Source organism: Daldinia loculata, assembly GCF_022478755.1.
Source record: "Daldinia loculata strain CBS 113971 unplaced genomic scaffold F4817scaffold_35, whole genome shotgun sequence".
NCBI lineage: Eukaryota > Fungi > Ascomycota > Sordariomycetes > Xylariales > Hypoxylaceae > Daldinia > Daldinia loculata.
The window spans coordinates 248,829-274,170 of NW_026054889.1; the positions used below are offsets into that span (position 1 = coordinate 248,829).

At 46.6% G+C, this 25,342-nt stretch overlaps 9 protein-coding genes across 9 annotated transcripts; 5 read left to right on the plus strand and 4 right to left on the minus strand.

The window, feature by feature from the left end:
- Positions 1 to 367: 367 nt before the first annotated feature.
- On the plus strand, positions 368 to 3,075 carry F4817DRAFT_317342 (uncharacterized protein; the record flags this gene model as incomplete). Its single annotated transcript, XM_049300793.1, has 5 exons — positions 368 to 949; positions 1,005 to 1,046; positions 1,103 to 2,010; positions 2,063 to 2,373; positions 2,426 to 3,075. The coding sequence occupies 5 exons, from the start codon at positions 368 to 370 to the stop codon at positions 3,073 to 3,075; spliced, it is 2,493 nt and encodes an 830-aa protein (XP_049157697.1).
- Positions 3,076 to 4,749: 1,674 nt separating this feature from the next.
- F4817DRAFT_159999 (FAD/NAD(P)-binding domain-containing protein) lies at positions 4,750 to 7,266 on the plus strand. Its single transcript, XM_049298076.1, has 4 exons — positions 4,750 to 5,395; positions 5,469 to 5,806; positions 5,859 to 5,934; positions 6,043 to 7,266. The coding sequence occupies exons 1-4, from the start codon at positions 5,054 to 5,056 to the stop codon at positions 6,925 to 6,927; spliced, it is 1,641 nt and encodes a 546-aa protein (XP_049157698.1). The 5' UTR covers positions 4,750 to 5,053; the 3' UTR covers positions 6,928 to 7,266.
- F4817DRAFT_160000 (uncharacterized protein) lies at positions 7,267 to 8,875 on the minus strand. Its single transcript, XM_049298077.1, has one exon. The coding sequence runs from the start codon at positions 8,745 to 8,747 to the stop codon at positions 7,605 to 7,607; it is 1,143 nt and encodes a 380-aa protein (XP_049157699.1). The 5' UTR covers positions 8,748 to 8,875; the 3' UTR covers positions 7,267 to 7,604.
- A 450-nt stretch (positions 8,876 to 9,325) lies between these two features.
- F4817DRAFT_342088 (Nonaspanin) lies at positions 9,326 to 11,851 on the plus strand. Its single transcript, XM_049303866.1, has 2 exons — positions 9,326 to 11,357; positions 11,413 to 11,851. The coding sequence occupies exons 1-2, from the start codon at positions 9,479 to 9,481 to the stop codon at positions 11,478 to 11,480; spliced, it is 1,947 nt and encodes a 648-aa protein (XP_049157700.1). The 5' UTR covers positions 9,326 to 9,478; the 3' UTR covers positions 11,481 to 11,851.
- Positions 11,852 to 12,416: 565 nt separating this feature from the next.
- F4817DRAFT_317346 (uncharacterized protein) lies at positions 12,417 to 13,478 on the minus strand (the record flags this gene model as incomplete). The annotated part of the gene is made up of 2 exons (XM_049300794.1): positions 12,417 to 13,231; positions 13,331 to 13,478. The coding sequence occupies 2 exons, from the start codon at positions 13,476 to 13,478 to the stop codon at positions 12,417 to 12,419; spliced, it is 963 nt and encodes a 320-aa protein (XP_049157701.1).
- A 238-nt stretch (positions 13,479 to 13,716) lies between these two features.
- F4817DRAFT_160023 (ubiquinol-cytochrome-c reductase complex subunit-domain-containing protein) lies at positions 13,717 to 14,921 on the plus strand. Its single transcript, XM_049298078.1, has 5 exons — positions 13,717 to 13,891; positions 14,008 to 14,057; positions 14,212 to 14,265; positions 14,407 to 14,554; positions 14,616 to 14,921. The coding sequence occupies exons 1-5, from the start codon at positions 13,880 to 13,882 to the stop codon at positions 14,622 to 14,624; spliced, it is 273 nt and encodes a 90-aa protein (XP_049157702.1). The 5' UTR covers positions 13,717 to 13,879; the 3' UTR covers positions 14,625 to 14,921.
- On the minus strand, positions 14,920 to 17,030 carry F4817DRAFT_342097 (FMN-linked oxidoreductase). Its single transcript, XM_049303867.1, has one exon. It carries the CDS (start codon positions 16,754 to 16,756, stop codon positions 15,218 to 15,220), a length of 1,539 nt encoding a protein of 512 aa, XP_049157703.1. The 5' UTR covers positions 16,757 to 17,030; the 3' UTR covers positions 14,920 to 15,217.
- A 72-nt stretch (positions 17,031 to 17,102) lies between these two features.
- F4817DRAFT_160082 (glycosyltransferase family 59 protein) lies at positions 17,103 to 19,835 on the plus strand. Its single transcript, XM_049298079.1, has 5 exons — positions 17,103 to 17,504; positions 17,584 to 17,672; positions 17,725 to 18,293; positions 18,342 to 18,482; positions 18,531 to 19,835. Exons 1-5 carry the CDS (start codon positions 17,298 to 17,300, stop codon positions 19,457 to 19,459), a joined length of 1,935 nt encoding a protein of 644 aa, XP_049157704.1. The 5' UTR covers positions 17,103 to 17,297; the 3' UTR covers positions 19,460 to 19,835.
- Positions 19,836 to 22,640: 2,805 nt separating this feature from the next.
- F4817DRAFT_342101 (uncharacterized protein) lies at positions 22,641 to 24,326 on the minus strand. The gene has a single exon (XM_049303868.1). It carries the CDS (start codon positions 24,019 to 24,021, stop codon positions 22,786 to 22,788), a length of 1,236 nt encoding a protein of 411 aa, XP_049157705.1. The 5' UTR covers positions 24,022 to 24,326; the 3' UTR covers positions 22,641 to 22,785.
- Positions 24,327 to 25,342: the final 1,016 nt, after the last annotated feature.

Sequence of the window (25,342 nt, forward strand, 5' to 3'; positions counted from 1 at the left end):
CTTCTCTATAGACACCCCTAATAAATCGACCTGGTCTGGTTGTTAACCTAGTTGATGCAACATTGCTGGACCTGCAGCGGCGACAGAAAAAAAAAATTGAAATGGATGCCGCCCCAGCCATTCGTCGGTGTATCAAGAGTGCCATTGGCGCCAAAAACAATCAGTGCGCTGCTCATAAATCTGGAGCCGTTAAGAGCGTGTCTCCCTCTTGTTGGGGATGTGATGAAATTAGAAATTTCACTCCCAGCTTGAATCCAAAACACCATAGAGCTACCTATGTATATATTCTATGGATTCTTTCACCTTCAAAATTGAGTCTTATATCCTTAATTTAATCCATAGAAAGCCAAGCCAGTCGTTCCTGAACATGGCGAAGAAGAAGAGAAGGTCGGCGCAGAAAGCCCCAGAGGCAGGGAAAGAAGCACAGCCGAATCGAATGCCAGATGGAGCTCCCAAATCAGTGCCAGTATCAAAGCCGGTTCCAGAACCAGTACAAGAATTGCCCTCAGAGCCAAAGCCGAAGACAGAGCCGATTCCAGAACGAGTACCGGAGCCACCATCGATACAAGTGATACCTGAACCTGAACCTGAACCTGAACCAGAGAAGGAAGAGGTACCAGAATGGGCGCGAGATCCCGATCCTGAATCCGAACCTGAATGGGCACGAGAACCTGAAGCAGTACTAGAACCAGTTCAGGAAGTGCTACCGGAACCGCCGCAACCAGAGCCAGAGCCAGAGCTAGAGCCGGAGCTAGAGCTAGAGCCGCCGGAGCCGGAGCCGGAGCCACAAGAAGAACCGGAACCGGACCTCCTGCCAGATCTAGCGCGGGATCAAACACCCGAGCCAGAGCCGGGATCAGTTGACCAAGACTATGAACATCCGGTCTCATTCCACGATGCAGACCCAGCCCCAACTTCGACTCTTGACGCATTGGGCGAGTTCATCAGAGTAAGCTCTTCCAAAACCCATTCTCAGATGCGCTTAACTAACCGGTTTGGTATAGAATCATGATCGAGACGCAGTAGATGCGACCACTAAAACTTGGGTAGGTTTCTAGCTTCTCAGATGTATCGATGTGTTCGGGTAACTTATACGATATAGGCTTATCAAGCGAACGGCAAAGAAAGCCCGGTTCATTTCTCAGACACGGGCTTTACGCACATATCGGATGATGACGGTGAACGGAATGCATCCGTAGGACTGACTGTCGAGATTAACGCTAGCTCTGCGTTCTCGGTTGATGAGGGTTATGAGAACCCTAACACCGAAGAGCCAGAGCCAGTCCCTGAAATCACATACTATGATCAACTGCCCCGTATCCCTCCTCCCAATGAGCCCCTAGGAGCCGAACCACGTAACGCAGGCTGGTTTGACCTCGAGAGAGTTATTGGGACTATCCAGAATGGATATTCGGCCGAAGAATTGCGCGAATATCTGAGCTATTACCATAAGATTGACGCAGATCTATTAAAGGATAGTCTCAATGAAGAAATCGTGGGACTCCCGGCAATTTTCTTTGTCGTCGAAACCAATGACGCGGAACTCATTCGCCACTGGATCAAATACGGCGGTGATCCAAACGCTACCTATGGACCTCTTCGTTTCCCCGTCTTAGCCTTCGCGATTCTGCGCTGCGCTCGCCCTCGTCTACAAGCGGCTAAGACTGTAGAGACGCTGCTCAGACTTGGCGCATCACCCCTTGTCATTCCCGCGGCATACTATGACCCATTCGATCGTGACCTTCCGGAGTCTGGTCCTGACGAAAAAGAGCTACAAGATATCGTAGATGGCGAGAGACTCTGGTGCTCACCAGAGATACGGCCACAGTTATCCGCCGCATTGAGTCTAACACAGCGATACCTACTTTGGAGAGCATCGAGGTTAGAACCGCCATCCGGTCGCGAACGAACGCTGGCTCTGCGAAGAAATGTGGAAGAGATCCTTGGCCTGGAGCAAACTATTATTGGGCAACGACTTGCAGCATGGACTTTGAAGAAGAGCTTCCTGGTGTAAGTGTCAGGAATCCAGTCCTCCCTAATCCACCAGACTAATATTCGATAGAAATCTCGCTATACCAGGCAGGAAGCCGCTGGTGCTCTTTTTCGGTGGGCTTAAAGGCCACGGGAAGAGTGACCTCGTAAATGAATTAGGGCGCCTCCTATCCTTAGATATTGAGAGGGTTGACTATACCCACATCACGGGAGAGGACGAGCTATTCGGCCTCAAAGCACCGGAGCAGGGTCATGAGCTAGGCTCACCTTTGAACAACTTCCTCGCTAGAAAAACTGGACAAAGAAGTATCGTGTTTATCGAAGAGTTCGAGAAGACAAGCGAAGATATCCGCAAGGCGCTTTTGCGTCCTTTTGACTTAGGTACGTGAAGCAATTAGCTTAGGTTGATATGAGTCGAAACTAAACTTCATAGGTGAATACACGGACCGTCGAAACGGCCAGAAGATCGATTGTGCCGACACTATTTGGGTCTTGTCAACAGACAAGTTCGACAACACGATTCGCAGCTTCTGTGAGGCGAACAGCAAACTATTACGCGATTCCGATTTACGATTGGAGCACTTTGCGCTCAAGAAACAGCTCTCCCGCCAACTTCGTCATGATTGCATTGCTAGCTTTGGAGCTCGATTGACTAGCCGGGTTACCGAGATTGTTCCCTTCCTGACGTTCAACGCAGACGAGCAACTAGTGCTAGCCGACAAGTACATCATGGAACTGGAAGAGAGAATTGCTAGACCCGTAGTCAACTCGGTAGACCCCGAAGAGGAGAGTCTTATTGGCAATGTCCAGTTGAAGATCACAAACAATGCCACCGTATGCTCTACCATTGCGAAGGAGTACTACCTGCCCGAACTCGGAGCCAAGAGCATATCTCGTGGTGTTGATTCGGTCATTGCGACTCCGTTAATAGGCTTATACTTGGAAGACGGCGACGACTTTAGCGAAGACCAGCCGGAAACCAAATACAAGGTCGGAACGAACGAGGAGAATGAGGTGGAAGTGTCCCCTCTGTCGGATACGATAGGTACCAACGGCTATTTGGGATTCAAATACTCGTGGTAGTTACATGAGTTACATGAATTACATGAAATGTATGAGGTACCTAGGATATTGGTTGGGTATTTAAACGCATATTTAGGATCATGATCATAATATTGGTGTATGATAAAGGGTTTTGGGCTCCAACTGTTTACTGTCGACTACCAAATTAACGTTTCTTATGTTTTTTTCTTCTTTCTCTTAATTTCGGACTTCGGATTTGGGATTTGGGATTTAGGACGTGTTACTTGCACACAAAAAAATACAAGCTTGTCTTTTACAGGTAACTAATGTAATGTCGCTATTTGTTGTCGGGCTATCGTCGGCACATGCATGAGATAAATGATGGATTGTTACGGTTGACCAGACAAGGTACTGTGCCAAAAAAAAAAAAATAATCGCACACTAAACTAAAGTTGGTAAGGGGTCACTTGCCACAATTTAGAAAATATTAAATGTGTACTTCTAAGCCTTATTACGGTTTATTGTCATAGAAATATTGGTTTAACCAATATAATGCAAAGGATTGGCCAATCAAATTAAAGGATTTAATTGTCAATTCAATTGTCAACTCAATTTTCAACTCAATTTTCAACTACCACCCACATTTATACATTCAAATAACTTTACAATTCCAGCAATTACAACATTATAATTGGTATCATTTTATAGCCTCAATTAAAGCGAAAATAATTATCCAAGTTGCATGCTTATACGATGTATTGTTGTAAAGATAGGAGGTATTTAAAGTCTTTTGAAAACAGTCGTCTCAAAGGTATTAATCAAATAGCCTTATACAATACATACAAGCCTCCTAATTGGCCAGCCAGCCAGCCTCATACATACATACATACATACATATATCAGAGATCATTCAAAAAGACCTCGTTTTCAGCCTTTTTGCCTCGGAATGACTGTATGCGACCAAGTAAAAGCAATATGTAAAGATAGATAGCCATTGCATCGTCATTTAAATTGAATTGAATTGAATTGAACATGAAGCTGTAACAGAGATGTGGTGTAAGGATAAGGATAAGGATAAGGATAATGATAAGGATAAGGATAAGGATAAGGATAAGGATATTGCCAGACGGGCGGTGTAAAATTTAGCCAATAGAAAGGCGCGCATCTTAAAAAGAGTAAGAGGCCGCCCCGTACCTAAGTACCTATCATCCCAGAGACCTGTACGTACACGTGATACCCTTTGAGACGACTGTTTTCAAAAGACTTTAAATATCTTAGCAACAATACATCGTATAAGCATGCAACCTAGATAATTATTTTCGCTTCAATTAAGGCTATAAAATGATACCAATTATAATGTTGTAATTGCTGGAATTGTAAAGTTATTTGAATGTATAAGTAGATATAATAGTTAGTTATTTAATAAAAGATTAAAGTAAGCATACCTTTTTAAAGCATATTATATATAACGTTATAATGTATGTATTTAGAAAAGATAATCCTTTTTTCCCATATAAAAGTGCGAAGTACCGTAATAATTCGAGCTAATTGCGCTAACCTGTGGCTGACTACCCTTTTAAGCTAAGCTCACAGATTTTTTTCATTTTGGCACAGTACCTTGTCTGGTCAACCGTAATTGTGGTCCGTGCGGTAGATAGATGTTACATGTAGCTTTTAGCTTCCTTCACATGTCAACGGAGAGCTTTTCTCTTTCCCTTGTTTGCTGCTGCTGCTAAATGACGTAATGGACAGGGTTACTCGGAATGCTTCGACTTATACCCATGGGCCCTGACAAAGCTCATCGTCATGGAAGCGTCAATTGTAAACCACCCCCCCTGGCTTGTCTGGCTATTCAAATTAGATCAATTGCTATATTAATTATTAGAGCTCTCTACCTTGTTTTATCTCTCAAGCAAGTTTGAACTTTGGTTGTTTTAGCTCTCTTGTCATTGTTGTCGTTAAGCTACCTAAGCTTGTATACAAGCGCATTCAGCTATTCTCCCCGTTTGGCTTTCCAAGCTTAGGTACATAGTCCGTTATGTCTCCTCAGGAGAAAGCCTCCGAGGCTTGGTCCGACCTTCGAGCCGAAACTAGAAGAGGGCTCAAGGACTTGGACAATCCCCTTATTCATCCGTTTCATTTTATATCCGAGATAATCCAGTGGCAGTTCCAATTCTACTTCATCATATTTCAATGGTTCGCAGACAAGCTATTCTCCCCGACACCTCCGGGGCCAAGCACGAGGCTGGGGAGACCGAAGGTTGCGATTATCGGTGCAGGCATTACCGGTGTGACATCGGCAGCTCATTGCATTGGCCACGGATTCGACGTGGTGATATTCGAGGCTGGGGACGAAAACAGCCTGGGAGGCATCTGGAGCGTACGTATTTTAAACCTTCCATTGAGTACTAACCGATCGAATTTATATTTGCTGACGATTCATTGTATAACAGAAAGTGAACAACACCTCGAGCTTGCAAATCCATTCATTTATGTATAGGTTTCATCCGTCTGTTAAATGGGAACATGGTTATCCAGACCGAAGGCAGATTGTCAGCCAGGTCAAGCAGCTATGGGAGCGATATGGACTAGACACGAAAACAAAATTCAATACCAAAGTCGAAAAAGTGTATAAAGATGAGAAGGGCCGCTGGATCATCAATAACCCCGCAAACGGTAGATTCGAAGGTATCATAGCGGCCGTAGGAACCTGCGGAGACCCCAAGATGCCGAAGATAGATGGCATGGAAAAATTCAAGAATCCTATTTACCATTCTAGCCAATTGACTGGGTGAGTATCGAAGCGGTGCTATTTCACGAATTACTTAACTAATGGAAAACAGTATTGACGCGAAAGAGAAATCCATGATAATTATCGGCGGCGGCGCGTCGGCCGTTGAAGCTTTGGAATATGCTTCTGTATGTTATACCCTCCAGATATCCCCTAAAAATCCGATTGAGGAGTTTCAGGCCAATGGGAATATGAACTTTGTGGTAGTCCTCACTAATGCTCAATATTATCTATAGGACGAGGGAGCATCAAAGATATATATCCTATCACGCAGCGACAAGTGGATTATTCCTCGCAACTGGCTTGTTGATATCTTACTTTCTTTGAATATTTGGGGGCAGGAGACTATGTTGTCTGCTATCCCGGAGGCGCTGCTGAAGAAATTCTTCTACCGAGACCTACAAGACTTGGCACCAAACGATAAGGGCATATTTATGGACACGCCGATGGTTAACTCTGATGTCATGGACAAACTCCGTTCCGGCCAAGCTGAGTGGATACGGTGTGATATTGAAGAGTTTACCGAGACAGGTGTCTTAGTGAACAAGAGAGATAAGGGAGTGCCGAAGGGAGGCCCCGGTCGAAAGGTCAATATCGAAGGCGACATGGTAGTCATGGCGACCGGATATAAGAGGCCATCGTTGAGTTTCCTTCCGGATGACTGCTTTAGTGAGTCGTATGGCCCGCCCAACTGGTATCTCCAAACGTTCCCTCCGCAGCATCCCTCTATTTCGGCCATCAACTGCACTTATCTATCGGCTATTGGTACTGTTGGCAATTGGCATATCGGCATATACACCCGGATTCTTCTGATGTTTCTCGTGGACCCCTTAACGCGCCCATCCACGTTCTGGATGAAACGCTGGATCGATATGACCAAGGTCCTGAAAGCCACAGCTCCAACTGGTGCCTTTGACTTCTTTACATACCTCGAACTGCTCTGGTGGTTCTTCTTCTGCGTTGCTATTAACCCGTTCCGATGGAAGTGGGCATTCTTCGTCTTCTTCGGCTTGGGATTTGCACTGCCTAAGCACGTGGTGGCCGCGGAGGATCAGGTCCGAAACGGCATAGGGCATGCCGAGGCTGACGAGCGGAGTAGAGACGTCGGTAAAAGTTTTTAGGAAATTATTGACGATAGAAGCCTCTCATATGGGCATCGCTCGGACTGTCTTGATATCCAAGAAACCTCTGACCCCGGAAATTCGGTGTCAGGCTGGTCGGACTACCAAGAAGCTCAACGTACAATCGCCATGTTGGACTCAAATCTTAATGGCCGCGATGTCATTTCTCACAAACGTGGCAGATGCGACTATCATAACTATCTTGATGATAGTCTACTATACAGCAATCCACTCTCCAATCGCAAGAAACGATGCTATGTTACGAAATTTGTGCGACCCGCATCTATCGATGGTACTGAAAGAAACCCTTTCGATAAGACTCTCGTGAGAGATAAATTCTTCGACGTTCGTACGGGATCCCCTGTACTGGATTGTTTTCGGCGACCCGCTGTTGTAGTTTAATCGCGGAAAGGAGGTTCAATTCTCGTTGTATTATTTTTGAGAACGTAATCTGGCTGTAAGTTGCTAGACTGTGTAGGATACGTAATGAGTATGAAAGGACCTGAGGGAACTATGATTATATGGAAGAAGACAAAACCGGTGGCTGTTCAAAGGCCATAATCAGGGTTGACACCTTTGTTGTGGTACTTTTAGTTGAATCTTGGAGTTAGCATACCTTATGTATAGATAGCCATAAGTCCGGATTCAATGATATTTAGTTGACATTAGGTATATCCTTAACGCTTGCCTCGGTCTCTGCGTCCGCCCTCCATGACCTTGAGACGCTTATTAAACCTTTCGCCTATCTCCCGAGTCCCAATGGCATGGCCACTTCCACGGGCGCTATCGACCGTCTCTCTGGTTCTCTTACGACTCTTCTCGAGTAGCGCCTTGGTGCTACTGCCGCCTTCTCTACGTCTGGTCAATCTCTCGATTCGGTCCACGCCCTCACCAAGATCCCGCCAGTCTTCACCACCAAAGTTCACCTTTGCGCTGCGTCCCTCAGTCTTGTTACGCTTGGCGCGGTCTTTCTTGCTCTCCTTCGGCAAACGCACGTAGTTGGACTCTTCATATTCACGCTTACGGTCCTCTTCCTGGCGCTCAGAGGCGGTCTTCATCTTTCTGCCGCCGGACACGATCGTCGTTCCAATGCTCGGTTCTGCAATTGGTATATGCGATAGCTCGTTCGCGACATATTCATCGACGGCGGCAGACTTCATGGGTCTGCGCTCACGCCGCTCCCTCCGCTCGGCTGTGGGCATAACGGTCGGGGTAATCTTAGGCGGGCGGTATGCACCTGTCTTGTCTTCCGTCGTTGTAATGGCGGCCATTCCTACGGGATTTGAAGGTGGCGCAAAGTTGTTGAAGCTGGGACCAAACTGCTTGGCTGAGGGACCAACTATAGGTCGGACAGGGGCCTCATTTTCAGAAGCATCTCCGTCACTGTCTCCTTCATCCGACTCCGATTCTGACTCTGAACCGGCATCTTCTAACGCCTGAGAAGCAACGCGCTCAGCATCATCAGTTGCGCGTAATATCTTATCAAGCTGGAATTGCAATTTCTCCTCGAGGGGCCGAACTCCCTTATCAAGGTATAGTCGTAATTCAACCAACTTTTTCACAACCGTGTCCGAGAGGTCAGATCCGTTCTGCTCTTCCAGTTCCTCTGAGCCGGCTTCTCTTGCATTCCTGATCTTAAGTAAAATTAGGAAGACAAGGTTTTGTAGGTAGGAGAGTAGAAGCTCGTTTTTGACGTCGAGGAGGGATACTCCGTCCTTGGTTGGTTCGATGCCGGATATTTTAGGAGTGGCCTCGAATGCTGAATTTAACGAGGTTGTTAAGGAGTCCAGTAAAGCTGGTAAGGATGCCGGGACTGCCATGGCTAGGTCCGGAAGAAAAAGAGTCTTTGACGATGCGATATTAACCAGCTCTAAGAAGAATACCCCAATTGAAAATGTTTCAGTGCTGAACAAGATAAAAATAAAAAAAAGTTTTGGTTGAACGATAACGATAAGATATCCCTGCATTCTTGTTTTTAGCTGAGAGAAACGCGCCTTGCTTCCATGCAGCCCCCCCTGTCATGTACTTGTATCTAGGTACCTTATATAATCTGCAGATGACTAAGGTCCCAGGACTTCTTAGGGACAGCTGTCTCGGGGAAGTTATGTATCCACTTCAAATAATATGCAGAGCTCCTAAACTTTTATGAAATCCGCAAGGAACATCATAATAAATATTTCAAGCGTACGCCGTCAACCGCATATTGAAACAATCGTCGAAACTAAAACGCTTTGAGACGCGCGCTCTCAACGTCATTAGCCGTCAGATTAGCCGTGCTCAAGTAGCTACTCTATCAATTTTAAATTAACTACTACGAAATAACTTGGTTAACTTTATATCTCTTCTAAGATATCATATCGAGGAAACGGGCCTTTGTGCTCTGATTGGTCTTGAATCCTTCTCTGCGGCGCTCAGTGATACGTAAGTTGAACAACTTTTATTTTATTTTCCTGCCTCCTCGTTTTCCTTTCAAGTCCTTTTCTAGCACACCCTCTAGTAATACAGGTATTCGCTGACTCTTAAGCAGACCTCGATGTCATAAACACCAACGATGAAGTCGAGAACTCTTGCGCCGTCCTGGGCGCTCTGCTCTGCGCTGCTCGCTGTCCCACAACTTGCGACTGCTTTCTACCTCCCCGGCGTCGCGCCTACATCATATAAACCTGGCGATAAAGTCCCTCTTTACGTGAATAGTATCAAGCCGGTTGCCGGCCAAGATGCGCTTCTGCATTCTGTCATGTCATACGACTATTATAACGAGATGTTCCAGTTCTGTCAGCCCGAAGGCGGCCCATCATACGTGTCCGAAAGCCTCGGAAGTATTTTGTTTGGCGATCGAATAATGACTTCACCCTTTGAGCTCAGCATGCAGAAAAATGATACCTGTAGGAAGCTATGCACTTCGAAGTACGATACGGCCTCTGCGCACTTCGTAAACAAGCGTATAATGCAGGGTTACGCCTTAAACTGGCTAGTGGATGGGTTACCAGCGGGACAGCATCTCCTCGATGACCTTACCGGAACCACGTTTTATAGCCCGGGTTTTGCTATGGGCTCCATCTCCACGACTGATCCTGACGGCCCGACCTTCTTCAATAACCACTACGATATCGTTGTCGAATACCATAAGGTCAACGGAAAGGACGACCAGCTGAGGGTAGTGGGTGTAATTGTTCAGCCTGCCTCCAAGGCATACAAGGGCGATAATCTAGAATGCAACGACAATCAGACGCCACCCGTAGTCCTCCTCGAAAACGAAGGCTCTCAAACCGAAGTCACATTTACCTACAGCGTATACTGGACCGAGTCGCCCACTGCCTGGGCTACACGATGGGATAAATATCTACATGTCTTCGACCCTAAAATACATTGGTTCTCCCTCGTCAACTCCGCTGTTGTCGTTATCTTCTTGACCGTTACGGTTGCCTCAGTTCTCTTCAGGGCTCTGAAGAAGGATATTGCGAGATACAACCGATTGGATCAAATCAACCTAGAGGATTTTTCGGGTGCAGCGGATCTTGAGGATGGCGTCCAGGAGGACTCTGGCTGGAAGTTGGTCCATGGGGACGTTTTCAGAACTCCGGCGCATCCTCTGCTCCTCTCCATCTTTCTCGGTAATGGTGCTCAGTTGTTCGTTATGACCGGCTTTACTATCTGTTTTGCCTTGCTGGGTTTCTTATCGCCATCTAACCGTGGCTCCCTTGGAACTATCATGATTATCCTATACACGCTCCTTAGCTTTGTTGGTGGCTATGTCTCTGCGAGAGTTTACAAGTCGATGAACGGCGAGAAGTGGAAGCTGAATATCAGCCTGACTCCTCTCTTGGTTCCTGGCATCGTCTTTACGACATTCTTCTTCCTCAATCTGTTCCTATGGGCCAATGGAGCTGCTGGTGCCGTCCCGTTTACCACTATGCTAGTCATCATTGGTATTTGGTTCATCATCTCGATCCCCCTTTCGGTCTCTGGCTCTTGGCTTGGATTCCGTGCGGCAGCTTTTGAACCTCCTGTCCGAACCAACCAGATCCCCCGACAGATCCCTCCCGCCACCACTTATTTGAAGCCGATCCCGAGTATGCTGCTGGTTGGTATCCTACCTTTCGGCGCTATCTTCGTCGAGCTATATTTTATTATGAGCTCGATTTGGTTTAGCAAGATCTACTACATGTTCGGCTTCCTCTTCCTCTGCTATGGTCTCATGATCATCACCTGTGCTGCGGTTACGGTTCTGCTGGTGTACTTCTTACTGTGCGCCGAGAACTACCACTGGCAGTGGCGATCTTTCCTGGCTGCGGGTATGAGCGCGGGCTATATCTTTGCTAACGCCCTGATATACCTAATCAGCAAGTTGTCTCTGGGTGGCTTATCCGGCACTGTCTTGTATATCGGATATAGCGCTCTTCTTTCCTTCCTTTTCTTTATCTTAACAGGTATGTATTTGCATTATAGATATCTTCGTGAACTATACTAATAATCATACTTTAGGGTCCATTGGGTTCTTCTCTAGTTGGTGGTTCGTTAATAAGATTTACCGCTCTATCAAGATCGACTAAACAGCACAAGCTACGAGGGGCGGACAGAAGGAGAGTCGCAAAGGAGAGCGACTCGGAGTAATCGAAAATTTTGTACTATACGAAATGTACGACCAACATCTTTTTTCCGTACGCCGTCTTCGCAGTCCACTTTCATGAGGTGGGATGGAATTTAACGAGTTGCATAAATGTGGCCTGCGAGTTCCGAAGGGCCTGGCGTTTTAGGAGGCGTTCTTCCAGGTTCAGAAGAGGCTCACACGAAACCTGTAGAATAGAAGAAAACTTGTCGAGTCTGGTTCCGGCGGAGCAGATAGGCACAAAACGAACGTGGGAACCTTCCTAGGTATCTGGGTACGCATTAGAAAATTATGAATAAAAGTCTACCTACGCGATGTCTTAGGTTTTATACTATTATTAGTGTGATTATTTTCCGCCTTACGCGGCTAGTATGAAACCCTCATATTCAGGTGAAGACTCTCCGCATCATGAGAATCTTGAACCCTCCGGAACCCGTAGTGGGGCCGGTCCGTCGGCCGTACCATACTTAGGGGAAAACCCCATATTGATTGCGGTCCTACCAGAAATGTACGTCGGTTAACTCGAGTCAATTTGATAGATTTTAATACACCATATAAGAGTTACTTCAATTAGGACAATAACTACCTGCCTAGGTAGATGGCCATTTTCTAATGGTAGACTTGAGGAGCCTGACCCTCCTAGATCACATATTATTCCATAAGAGGTAGGTAGTAATTGTGACTGATATTGCGCAGAGTGACTAGCTACGGAATCCCGTAATAGGATTTGGCTGTGACGTCGATTATGGTAATTAGGAATAGTTCTAACTATTCAATCAAGGCATATGAGCCATATGCGCACCATGCTAGACACCATAAAACCCCTATGCTTCGCATGTCCCATAGCAATACGCATCTTTATGACTTACTAGCGAATACTTCACTCGTCATCATCCTCATCATCATCAGCCATAAACTGGAACTGCTTCTTCTCTCCCACCGGCGACGATTGACTTGGTCCCGCACCCCCAGTAACGCTGGCGCGCCGCCACGCCTCCCTCTGCTCTTTCTCGCGCTCGGCCCGCAGCCGTGCTTGCTCCTCTCTGGCCCTACGCTCCCTCTCCTCGCGCTCTTGCCTCTCTCTTTCTTCTGCTGCCTGCTGTTCTTCCTTTTCGCGCTCCTTGCGCGCTTTTTCTTCCTCGGGGTCGTAGTTCTCCGGGTCGATACCTTTCTCCGAGAGGAAGGCTAGAGTAACTAGCGCTCCTTTGCGCACGGACTCCTCGCTTGGCCAGGGCACGAATTCGACGTCGCTGAATGGGTTTAACTTCCATGGTAGTTCCTCTTGTGTGGCTACCGCATCGCCGCTGCCTGTGGTAGCGAGCTGCTGTGACTGCGACGTGAGGTCTTGTTGTTGCGCTCCATTCGTGTTCGCCGGTGTCCCTCCCGCGGGTGTTGTGGCAGCCGTCTCTATTCCAGGTCCTCCGCTATTCTCGGTTTTGGGTTCAGTTGAAAGGCCGTTCGCCGCACCAGCGGGAGGGATAGTAGTTTTGCTAATCCGGCTAGCGTAGGCGAGTAGTTCGTCGTAGTCGATATCGTAGCTAGGGCGGTCAGACGGGAAAACGGTGGCAGGAGCATTGACAAGTTCCTTCCGCGTGTTGGCCAGTAGGCGCAGTGTATCCTTGATCTGAGTATCGAAGCTGGTTGTCGCTGCTCGTAGATCCTGGATCCGTCGGTGGTTAGATTGGTGGGTTTGTACTGGGGAGGAATATAAATCAGTTCCTATCTAATGGTCGTTGGGAGGGAATAGTTGAAAAAATAATCGCGGAATGGGGAGTAAAGGAAAGAAGAACGTACAGTCCTCGAGGCCCTTGTTGAGCTCAACGTCGGCGAGCCCCAGTTCGTTAACTTGGGCGACGGAGGGATGATACTTGGCAATCGAGTCGACCAGCGTGCCCAATGCCTTCTCGACACGGTCGAAGCATACGTCGAGCTGCTTATCCATTCTGCGCTTAGATAATGTGTTATATTGGGACCAAGAAATAAGTAAAAAAAGATGGAAGATTGAAGCTTTCGACATTTACTTTGCGATTAGAGCTAAGTTCCCATAATATGCAAGGTACGTACCTATTTAAACGCTTAAATGCATTAAAACGTCTATCGGAATAGGCACCTGCGCTACCTTACCTAGGTATAGACATTGTGGCTTGTGCATTGCTGTGGCTGACAACAGGGCTGCCAACCGGAATCCTCCGAAATGTCAGCCGAAGAATGTCGCGCAGCTTCCATCGAAAACCGGAACTGACGTTGAAGCTGAAGCTGTCACCAAAAAATCACATCACAATCAAAGTCAATTTACTTGCCATTGAGTCCCCCCGCCGACATACTCTTCGACTCTAAGTCAAGATGGTGTTTCAGGTACGATATATACCAGTCTCCAATACATTCAGTATTAATTGGTCATGCATCCTTACTCTCTAAAGCTCGTGTGGGAATTTTTGCGAGAGGCTTTTGCTAACCTAGCGGGACTATAGACTCCTATTCCACGGGAATATCCCTCCTACAAGAGCCCCTACGGACCTAAGTGAGTGCGCACCCGATTATCCGTTAGCCGAATACGTAGTTTCCAGTTCGGATGTGGTATCAGCGGTACGAGCTACGTGGATGGGGAAAATTGCATTAGAGGATGGAACATTGAAAGCTATTCGAACCCTGGCTAACGGATGAACGAACGAAAGGTACCACTACCAACCGAATATTGCAGGATGGACGTTTAAGCAGATCGGCCGCCTGTAAGCAACCCGTTTACTTTCACTCTCGACCAAACCAAAAAGCTAGATCTACCTCTAGCGAAGCATACATGCTATGTATCTACGCAGGCTTGGGCAGCTTCATATTTGTCAATAGCAGCATGCTAACGGACCGAATTACAGCGGATTGCAGGCCGGCGCTTTCGGCGGCGTAGCCCTTTTCGCCGTCATCTACTACGCATCCGGCATCCCCAGAGTACAGAAGGATATCCTACAAAAAATCCCCTTCATCGGTAGCTACTACATCAAGGAGATCCCCCCGTCAGACAATGTGAGTTACCGTCACATGCTCCCTACTCTTTGGTCAAGCTTTGCTAATCCATCATATTTAGCCCTTCTAAACTTGGGTCGTGCTGGTAGTTTTTACTAGACAGATAAGGGGGCGCGATGCTAGAATAGAGCTCATACTGCGAACTTCTGTACAAAATGCAAAATGACATCCAAATAGATCTCTCATTGAGTCTTTAGACACCCCATCCTTACCTTTTTGTATTTGACGTAGTTCTATTTTACACGGTGCTCACTGTTGGCCAACCTCATCTAATTGTCTGTCTAATACGGATGACCCTTTCAAAAGTTATGTCCATAGGAAGGCCCTATCTTTTCAAACAAGGATATCTCTTACAAAGGCAGTCATAAAATTATAAAAAACTCATATTTACATAAATGACTAGATTACAAGTTACGAGTTGCTTTTTTCTATTTTTATTTCCATCTTTCCGGTAGGACATAACTCAAAATATAAACGGAGTATTTTATATATACATTCATTTTCAAGTCGCCCGGTGTTAGACAATCGTGGTCAGTGAGCGTCGGCCCTGACAGGGGTGCCCTATGGACAAAACTTTTGAAACGGTCATCCCGTACGTGTGCTGGTGATACAATAGTCCTTTTAAAACAAGTCATCCCATCCACAAGTCCCCTTCTCTTCTATCTATGACTTATTTTCCGCAGCCAACTCTTCCTTCATCTCGCTCTTCATGCGCGTGACAGTTCCAGCACCTCCGTAGACAAGACCTGTATAGATCATGGCGACACTCGCGCCAGCATTCAAAATCTCCAAGGCTCTCCGCCCATTTGTAATTCCCCCCGTAGCAAAGATGACCTTTTGCTCTTGCGGCGGGATAGTGCTAGGTTTCTTCTCGGTTTCGGAGAATCCAGTGATGGTTCCTTCAATTCCCGCTATGCTCTCATCGACCGCCTCGTTGGCAACAGCCTTGTTCGTCTTGGCAGGCTGGAAGGATTGGCCGTCTAGCAATTTCCGGTACCGTCTTACCAAGTCGACGGTTCGGTCAAACATCATCGGACCCGAGTAACCACCGGTCTCCGTCATGGTATATTGCTCTTTAGGTGATATGTTTACCCCGGTTGGGACCAGTCCATTCCGGCGCTTCGTAGTATTACCCACGATGACCCCGTCGACACCACTCAACCACACCGCCTGCGCAATGCCTTCTATCTGAGTATCTTCGTCCTCATCCGGCGAAACCTTGACCATGACCCTGGGCGCCCGCTTCCTGTCCGTCCGCCGCGCCTCATCGACTACCGCACTTAAGATCCGCGTAAGGGGCTCCACGGCTTGCAAGTCGCGCAGGCCTGGCGTGTTCGGGCTGCTCACGTTAACAACGAGCACATCCGCGTACGGTGCTAGCCGTCGCACACAGTATACGTAGTCCCGCTTCACGGCTTCCACGTCACGTTCGTCCGTCTCCTTGTTCTTAGCAATCTGCACCAATAACAAGCGTCCAGGCAACAGACTACCCGGAGGAACATTGGCCTCGCCGTTTAATACACTTGCTTCATCTAACCCAACTGTCTTAGCATATAGTCTAACCCGATCCCGTAACCGCATAGCCATATCGTCAGCGCCACGCGAATTTAGTCCATACCGGTTTATCAGACCGTCCAGTGTAGGGATTCGAAACATGCGCGGTTTGGGGTTACCCTCCTGCGGCTGGGGCGTGCAGCCACCAACCTCAACGATAGAGGCGCCGAGGGCAAACAACGGGTCCGGGATCTCAGCATGCTTGTCGAGGCCCGCGGAGATACCAATAGGGTTTGCCAGTTGCTCTCCGAAGACGGATACACTAATATCCGGACCATCAGAGATAGATGAGCTAGAACGCTCGCGCGGGTGAAGACCTAGGTTATACAGTGTCTTCATAGAGGAGACAGCAACATTGTGTGCCTCCTCGGCGTCCGGGTAGAGATAGCGGAGCAGCGGGGGTACGACATAACGGTGGACGAAAGCGCGAGTATCGGTGCCATAAATATAGACTACATAGCCGGATACAGCTATAGATGTTATGAAGAGTGCCGTTTTTACCCGGGACGCGGGTAGAGAGTCCGTAGATGTTGAGGCGTTACGGGCGGCGATTCGGGTACGGAGCTGAACGGGAGATCGTCTAGAGGAAGATAGCGGGTTGGCCGGTGAGCTGAGGAAGCGCCGAGCGATTCGATGAGAAGATGCCATCGTGAAGGTTTTGTGATGGGCATAGTAGCCCTCAATGGCTTGTGGTTACGGTAGAATTTGATATTGGATATATCAAAGGCCGAGAGATTTAAAACTTGGTGTTGTGTAAATTGTAAATTGTAAATTGTGGAAATTGTGTAAATCCATGGGAACGTTTTGAAGCTTTAGAAACTTCAGTTCTTGGCAAGCGTCACCTTCTACCCAATAAGAGTAAGGTCCACTATAGGTGGATCTATGAAGTAGGTACGAAGTACATGTACGAAGTACCGGTCTATTAAAGATTAAAGTTGTCAGGGGTGGAACGTCCAAAGATCTGTCAGCTGTTGCTCAATTGAATTATTTGGCCTTGTCAATTCTGCTTCTAAAATTACTTCAAGTTATACATTGATAAATACCACGTGCAAACCGCATATCCTAGACCTACATTAGATCAACAATAAATCAATTATCTTAGATCAGGTACTAAATATGCTTCAACTTAAAATAGGCATTTTATGTTTTCTTTAGGACTTCTTTATTTCCCTAGTTCGTCAATGCGATAATGACTCCCTGGTTGGAGCCAAGTTCCTCTTGGGTCTCCCAGCTGGCCGGTTACAGTCTCATTGCCACGGCCACATATATCTACGCCATCCATAAGATCGCATCTCCTCGCGCAGGCCTAGGCATATTCCTATCTCTGATAACTATTCAGTTCCTTGGTCACACCTGGCTATCATTCGTTACTCAACATGCCTCGAACCCGTATTTGGTATGTATACAATAACCTGGTGCTTTTAAACTCGCTATAACTACCTACCTAGACATATTGAGATCTAATACAAGATTAGGATGAAGTGTTCCATGTTCCCCAAGCCCAGGTTTACTGTGATGGCAAATTCGGCGTATGGGATGATAAGATCACTACACCTCCTGGACTGTCAGTTCAAATCACATTTTCCCTGGCTACCCCCACAACTGACAACGTAAAGCTACATTTTGACCATCCTGGGAATTAGACTATCAGGACTTTCGTGTTCTGTATATAATCTCCGCGAGTTCAACGTAGAGATTATCTCTTATCTAGCTATAGCTGTCATCGCATCTAGAGCTCAGCTTCGGCAGCTAAGGACAGCAAGCGATGTGCGAACTTCAAGTCTGTACTCAGTAGATTCTTTCTGGACAGGTATCAATGTCACCCTCTTCCCTGTCCTGTTCTTCTTTTCAGGCTTGTACTACACAGATGTCCTCTCCACGTTTGCCGTACTGCTTGCCTACATCAACCACCTAGGTCGAATGTATTCGGATAACCCGTCCACAGCAAGTAATGTCCGTACGATCTTTCTCGGACTCCTGGCGCTGAGCGTGAGGCAGACCAACATTTTTTGGGTCGTGGTATACATGGGTGGCTTGGAAGTCGTTCATGTCATCAAGACTCTCTGCCCGGAAACCACAGCTGTTCCAGCATTTCAAACGCTGTCGGAACAGATCAGTTTTTACGTTTGGAGGTACTCGCTTGGAGATATCCACGATCCTCTCCTGAACCTAGCACACCCAATTGGTAAGTCTCGAACCACACCCTAGACCATTATTCTAACCAAATAAGTAGACCTGGTCCTTTCCGCCGTCAGTATTGGCGTAGCTGCAATCTGTAACCTTGGGACTATTATACGTAGGCAGATTTGGCCGCACCTTGTAGTCCTTGGGGCGTTCGTTGGGTTTGTTATCTGGAATGGCGGCGTTGTCCTAGGTGAGTTGACTTGGTAGAGTCGTCTTTTTGATTATTGACTGGGAATAGGGGATAAATCCAATCACGTGGCAACTCTACACCTGGCCCAGATGCTATATATATGGCCTCTATTTGCGTTCTTCTCGGCACCTCTTTTTATCCCATCACTTATAGATCTGGCCATATATGTTTTCCAAGTCATCACTGGTTCAACTAAGTCAGACTTACACTCAAAGAAGCCACCTGTTTCTAGGAGTAACCCAAAGGGGACAAGCATGCCTAATCAGTCCGCGGTCCTAAAAGCATTCAACCACATCGGATCGAGCCATACACTCCATTCTGTCCTTATCCTCGCCGGCGCCCTGATGACCACCACCTTAATCGTGCGACACAACACCATTATCCATCCATTCACACTAGCCGATAATAGGCACTTTATGTTCTACGTTTTCCGTTACACGATCTTGAGATCATGGTGGATAAGATACGCCCTCGTCCCGGTCTACGTAATCTGCGGCTGGCTGTGCTGGGCCGCTCTGCAAGGCAGCCCCTCAACCACACTACCTGCTCAGAAGCGCCAGTGGATACTAACGCCATTCAGTACCAAGGCCTTGGCCTTATCACCACCTCCGACTGGCAAAAAGTTGTCAAACGTGACCCTTACAACGGTGGATGCGGCAGCAATACCACCGTCTACATCAACCGCACTGATTCTCCTCGCAGCCACTCTCTCCCTTGTAACGGCACCGCTAGTCGAGCCGCGTTATTTCATCCTACCGTGGGTATTCTGGCGCTTACTCATTCCAACGCGACCTACCTTCCCAGGGTTGGGGTCAACTTCACTGATCTCCCAGCACCTTGTGCCTCTCCTTGAGACAGTGTGGTTTCTGCTAATCAACGTAGCAACTATGTACGTATTCATCACTCGGCCGTTTTACTGGCGAGGCCCAGACGGCGAGTTGCTAGACGGTGGGAATGTACAAAGATTTATGTGGTAATTGTACCCCGTTTGTAATAATTATTGGTCGGACACAATTCTTGCATTTTCCATAGCTAGTACAATAGATAGACCCGTAATTGCAGTCATTTGCAACTAGAGTATTCTCACGGCCAAAATGAAAGAATGATCAAAATGTTGCCATCCGAACTTGTACTCTTAGCATTCATCTAATGGTATTGGTAATTCTCCCGAGGTAGGCATATGGCCTCCTTTCCAATACTATATTCGCATATTATGCAGCGAATGTCAGATTCTTATCGTCGTTGCTTAATGCGTCAATTTTATATATGATGGCATGTCGTTGTGTGATGAGGTGAGATGGTGATGTCCGGTTTCAAGCCGGTGATGTCGAATTATTTTCTTTCTCTTAATTCTCTTCTTTTCTCTTGGCCTTTAGCATGCTTGCTGTGAACCATATGCCAAGGCCGCCTGAACGCCGTTCCTAAATAGCAAACTCTTAACGCCGTGCCGTGCCGTGCCATATACAGTATCCATCAATTCCCTAATGCAAATTTGCAGGCCTTGACCCTTATCCACCCTTCCTCTAAACGCCTCGTTGAGGGCAACCGTGATTTATGCCGTGTATTACATATGTTTACCCTTCCCGATCGTAAGTCCCCGCAAGGAGGCAGCCCGCTAAGTATGTTCAGTATTGGGATAGACAGATATGTAAATTATGAGTTCGCCATCGTCCCATCCCTAACCATGATTCGGCTCGGTTTCGGTGGTGAACTATTTTATGAGAGTGATCATAGACTTAACCTGTCTAAACTCAAGCGATCTTGGCTCCGTACCCGCTTTACAACACCTAACTTAAAGAATCGCTCATCGCCACCGGCTGTCCGACCTCCAATGTACCACTTATCAGCACCAAGTACATCGCGGAAACCCTCACTACTACTGTCACTACCTCGCCGACGGCCGGGAGCCGGGATAGGTATGCCTGGGCGATGTGGTTGCGGGGAGTGATGATGTCGAGGTGGCGACTGCAAGGGTAGTTGATTCATGACACCCCCTGTTCGTTGTTGAGGCTGTTGTTGTGATGGTGATTGGGCCTGGGCATGGGATGTTGACGAGATCGACCGCGCCCCCGAAGGCGAGGAACCTGATGCAGGCTGCGAGGTATGCTTGTTAGGTTGTGACGTTGCTGAGAGGGCCGGCGGTGTCTGTTGTCGGAAGGCGGCGAGGAAGGAAGATAGGAAGAATGGGCGCTGAGACGAAGGCATCTTGGCGATGGGCGGGAAGAAAGCGGGAAGGATTATGGAGATGGATGGACGGGAAGTACGTGATGATTGAGAGCACAGTGTAGAAGTAGAAGTTGCCGCGTGTAGAAAGGTGCCGTAGGCTAAGGCGACCAGCGCTGATGGTGAAGCCGAGGATCGGTGAAAATAAACGCAATCTATCGTGGTAATGTGCGTGTCGGATCAGCCAAGACGGGTTTAGGTATCCGTAGATGGTTATCAAATGAGGTAGTCAGTTCTTCAATAAGAGAAAAGTATTCTATGGTAAATCAACGACGAATTAAATAATTTATTCTAATTTTTTTTAAAGTGTGGTGTTGACATGTGTACGCCGAAATTGTATTGTCATCAAGTTGTGTGTGCGAGGTAAAAGGTTCAAAATCCTGACGTCGAGGCACATACTTGAAGGCCAGTGGCTTGCCAGCGGGTAACAACCCCTCGGCCAATCCCGGGTAACATGAGTAATGTTATTGCACCAACCGCTAGTCAGGTGGGGTAGAATGGCTTAGTGGGGTTTTCATTTTGCAAATGGAGGGGTTTTGATAGGCTCTTTCCCCCCTTTCGCTTCCGGTTAGCTACAGCACCAAAGGGAATTCCGAATAAGTCATTTGCGCCTAATGACAGCGCTTTTCAGTTGTTTTATCGCCCTAAGTTAGGTGCCTCCTATTTATGAATAATAGCGGTCATAGCGGTACTCCGGTCTATGCAGCCAGCAAACCCGAAAAAGAGATAAGATAAAAACGATTCGATCCATCGCCGATCCGAGGCACATTATCTCTCGTCCCGTTCGTCCCGTTCGTCCCCCCTTTTCCGGTGTTCCTTACCCACGCTTCCCCAGATTTCACTATCCCCATTTCTTCCCCCCGCTCGTCAGCCCTGACAGCTGAATCGAATGTTTTCTTATGTTTCCCCATTCCCGAAGATCGCCGAACACTAAATAATTCTAAACTTCATTCCTCCACTGGCAACGTTTGCGGGGTTGTCCCCATCCAAACCCTTTGTATCTTCTAATATATAGTAATACGTGGGACGATGCGAATTGCAACCTATCGGCGTAGTATAGATGCTTTACCTAGTTTTTTCCTATTATCCCGAAGTCGTTGTGTAGTAAGCTCTTATTAACAGGAAAGGCTGGGCAAAAGCCACATATTGTAATGCATCCTCGTATACTGTCGAAGGTTCCAAACATCACTCACCGGGAAAGGGGTCAAGTAATACAGGTATGCTTCCTTAGTAGATTCGGTCTGACGTTGATATCATGCAACGTAGAAAGCCGCCAAAGATGGCTTGCATGGCACCATTTCTTCTAGCGGCCGCCTTTCCAAGAAAACTTCTCCATCACGCAACTCATATGCAAATTGGTTGATCCTTTCGACGTGCCTAACCTTAGGTACCCCAGTAGGCAGTTCCACAGACCACATGTAAGTCCCCATGCCAATCGATGTATATTTTTACGCGGGCTTGGCGACAAGACGTCTCTTAAGTGATTTTCCCATGTGGGCATGCACTTCCTTCCCTGCCCAATGCTATCGGGCAGCTCTGGTCTGAGTATACCATGTTATTAGTTTAATTATTAGTATAGAGGTTGCATGTCTATAGTATACGCATAATGCAGACGGCTGTAAGGCACACCGTCGAATTCCTTCGGAGGTGGGGATTGTCATTAATATACATCAATTAGAGCATTAAGCTATAGGTATACAGCAGGTGTAGGTAATAAAATGCATGTCGATGTAGGAGCCATGATTCGTACAGATGTCACAAGATAATTGGAAAGTTAACGTAGCCAATAAATATATTTATAAATCCGAGAAGATACTATTCATGGTAAATGCCTACGTACCTTATATCCATTTCTTTACAGAAGAGTCGAGGTTTGCTGAAATAGATATGTGAAGAGTTTGATAACTTTGAATTTGTTCCAATCTTATTAAGATCGTTCCCTCATGAAAGTGTAGGGATTAGATATGAGTTTATAGAGCTACATAAATCTTCTATTAATTGTACGCTTTTCTAATAGCAAAAAATGCCCTAGAGTATCAGAACCATTGTACTAGGCTTAGTATGAATCGCTATGTTTCCTTCACTTCTCTGAGCTGTCTACCACAAAGATTCGCTTGGTAAAGTCCGGATTGACCAGGGGATTATGTAGCTCAGCGATTGTACTCATACATGCCGCTGCAGGATCACCACTACCACTTAGATTTCCCTCCCAATATTCGTTACCCGGAAATGAATTACCATCCCACGCGTAGGATATGACGAGAAGCTGGTCTGCTCTTTGGTCTATCAACTTTTCAGCTGGATTACGCCTTGAGAATACGGCAGTGATGCCTAGTCCCATTGTGATACCAGCTAGCTGTTTCTGGATCTCCCCTGCCACTCGAATCCATGCGAAATCAAGTGTTCTAATATGTGTCAGCTTCGGTCCTAGAACCATCAATGACTCTTGGAAAGCATTTATGAATAACTCGGGCTGCAACGGATCGTATAACCATGCACCGAGGCCGAGGCCTACTATGTAGACATACGCCTTTCGGCCTACGGCCTTCGCGCGTTCATTTGCCTCCAGAAGCAGAATATCGGCGCTAATACGTATACGCTGGGTATAGGCTCGTATGGAGAACCTTTCCATCTGCAATTCCGATCTTTCCCCAACACCAAGGAAATCCAAAAATATATTGGTGAGTTGAGGATGTTGTTGTCTTGCTACCACACCGTCTAGGATGAGGTTAGAGTCCATATGCAGTAGCCGCTCAAATCGCGGCCCGACTAATCCTATAATGATCCCCCTAGGCTCAAATGTTCCAGCGTCCTGGGGCATCCCATTGTTACCCCGGGCGCCATCGTTAATAAAGTAACTTGGACTGCTGACCCCTATCAAGCTACCAAGCATGATCTCATCGTAGGTTAAGTACTCTTCTAGGGGCTTGTAAGGTGTACCTTCAGCGCCTATTGAATCCCAAAACCTAGTTCCCATTTGAAATGATTGTCCGGTACGTAGTAGAGTTGAGTCGTTTGGACCGACAAAAGACAGGGGTCGCTTCTCGATAAGTCTCATTACTTGTTGCGGCCAGGTCCAATCCGGACCGTATAGCTGCTTTTCTATAGAACTTCCGTGTATACGCTTATGAGCCAGAAACCGTTCAACTAGCTCGGGAAAGCGGCCGTGTACGACAATTCGCGTATCTAAGGCATCTTGTCGGATCACATCTGGAGGAAAGTTGATGACTCTGTTTGCACTGGTAGGGAAGTAGAGCCCAGACTCCCGAAGGCCTAATGACTCCATAGTCGGTGTTTCGCGAGGCTTCGAAGACATTGTGCTAAATGTGTAGGTGAATCTTAAGATATTCTTTGAGACAGAAAACTTGGTTTGATTGTAGATAAGCCGTAGCCGTGCCGAGTTGTCATCTGATTTTTGAAGATTAAGTCGTATGCGCCTCGATAATTATAATAGACAGCCACACAAGGAACTAACAAAAACTGTTCCCCAGAACAAACTGGTTGTTCACTCACAGCTATCCTGATAAAGTTGTTAAAGAATATGTTCCCTAGTGTATTGGAGCAAGTTCTACATGGAGTTTTCAGCCGCAAATTCGGTTAGTGTTGTCAGCCGCCAAGGCTCCCTTAGGTACCTCTACTTTCGCATCTTGTCAAAGGCAGTATATATGTACTGCTTACGTTTTTGGTGTCCGATCGGCCGCATATTTTAGCTGCTTACAGGTATTTTGTGGTTACGTAACAGGTGCATTTCGCTATAATAACGTGGCATCGGCGAGTGCCTTTCATGGTGTATTGCACTCACGACTAAAAAAAATAAAAACATTTAGAGTATGAATTATACATTGAGCAACAAAGGCTTAGAAACGCGGAAACAAGAACGCTGTCTATTAGGTCTAGCGAACGTTCTTCTAAACCCAACCAAATTGTTTTTTTTTTTTTAGAGGATTCGTGGTATTGCTTCAGTATACGCTATGGGATTACGAATCATGCCACATTTCTTGTTTTTGCTATAGTAAGATATGAATCCTTTCAACGCCAATAAACGTACCGCAGCATATGTGTCGTTTCAATCGAACTTTCCGAGCATCATCTCTGAAATGACTATGGCTTTAGGAGAATAATATGATAAGGTCAAAAAGGTACGAGCCGCCACCCATGCACTAGAAATGCATTTGCTCGTTTAAGCATGTGGCCTTTAATATAACAACCTCTCCTCCACTTATATAGTTAGCAATCAGCTTAGTTACAAGCTAAATATCATTGGACGTATGCTTAGGTTAGTTACCTAAGGTAGTTTTGACTATTCGACAGTGGTAATACGAAAATTAAAAGTGTACATCTATTAACTAGCATATTACCCAATCACGAGCAAGAATTCCAAGTTTGCACCAGAGTTGGTGATTTCAAGCTCTATTTTAATATGTTGAATTGAGTTCGGTGACGGAATCAGAGAAATTCCATCTTAGGATATATTAAGCTCTTTACAATTATCCCTACATGAAACCAGGTCGTTACGTGGAACACTAACTCTGCAACAATATGCAACAATATATTAAAGCAGATAAGTGCAGATCGCCAAGTATTTGAATCCGATGCTTATTTTGTTGTACCACGGTTTTGAGGAGAACGTGGCGCAA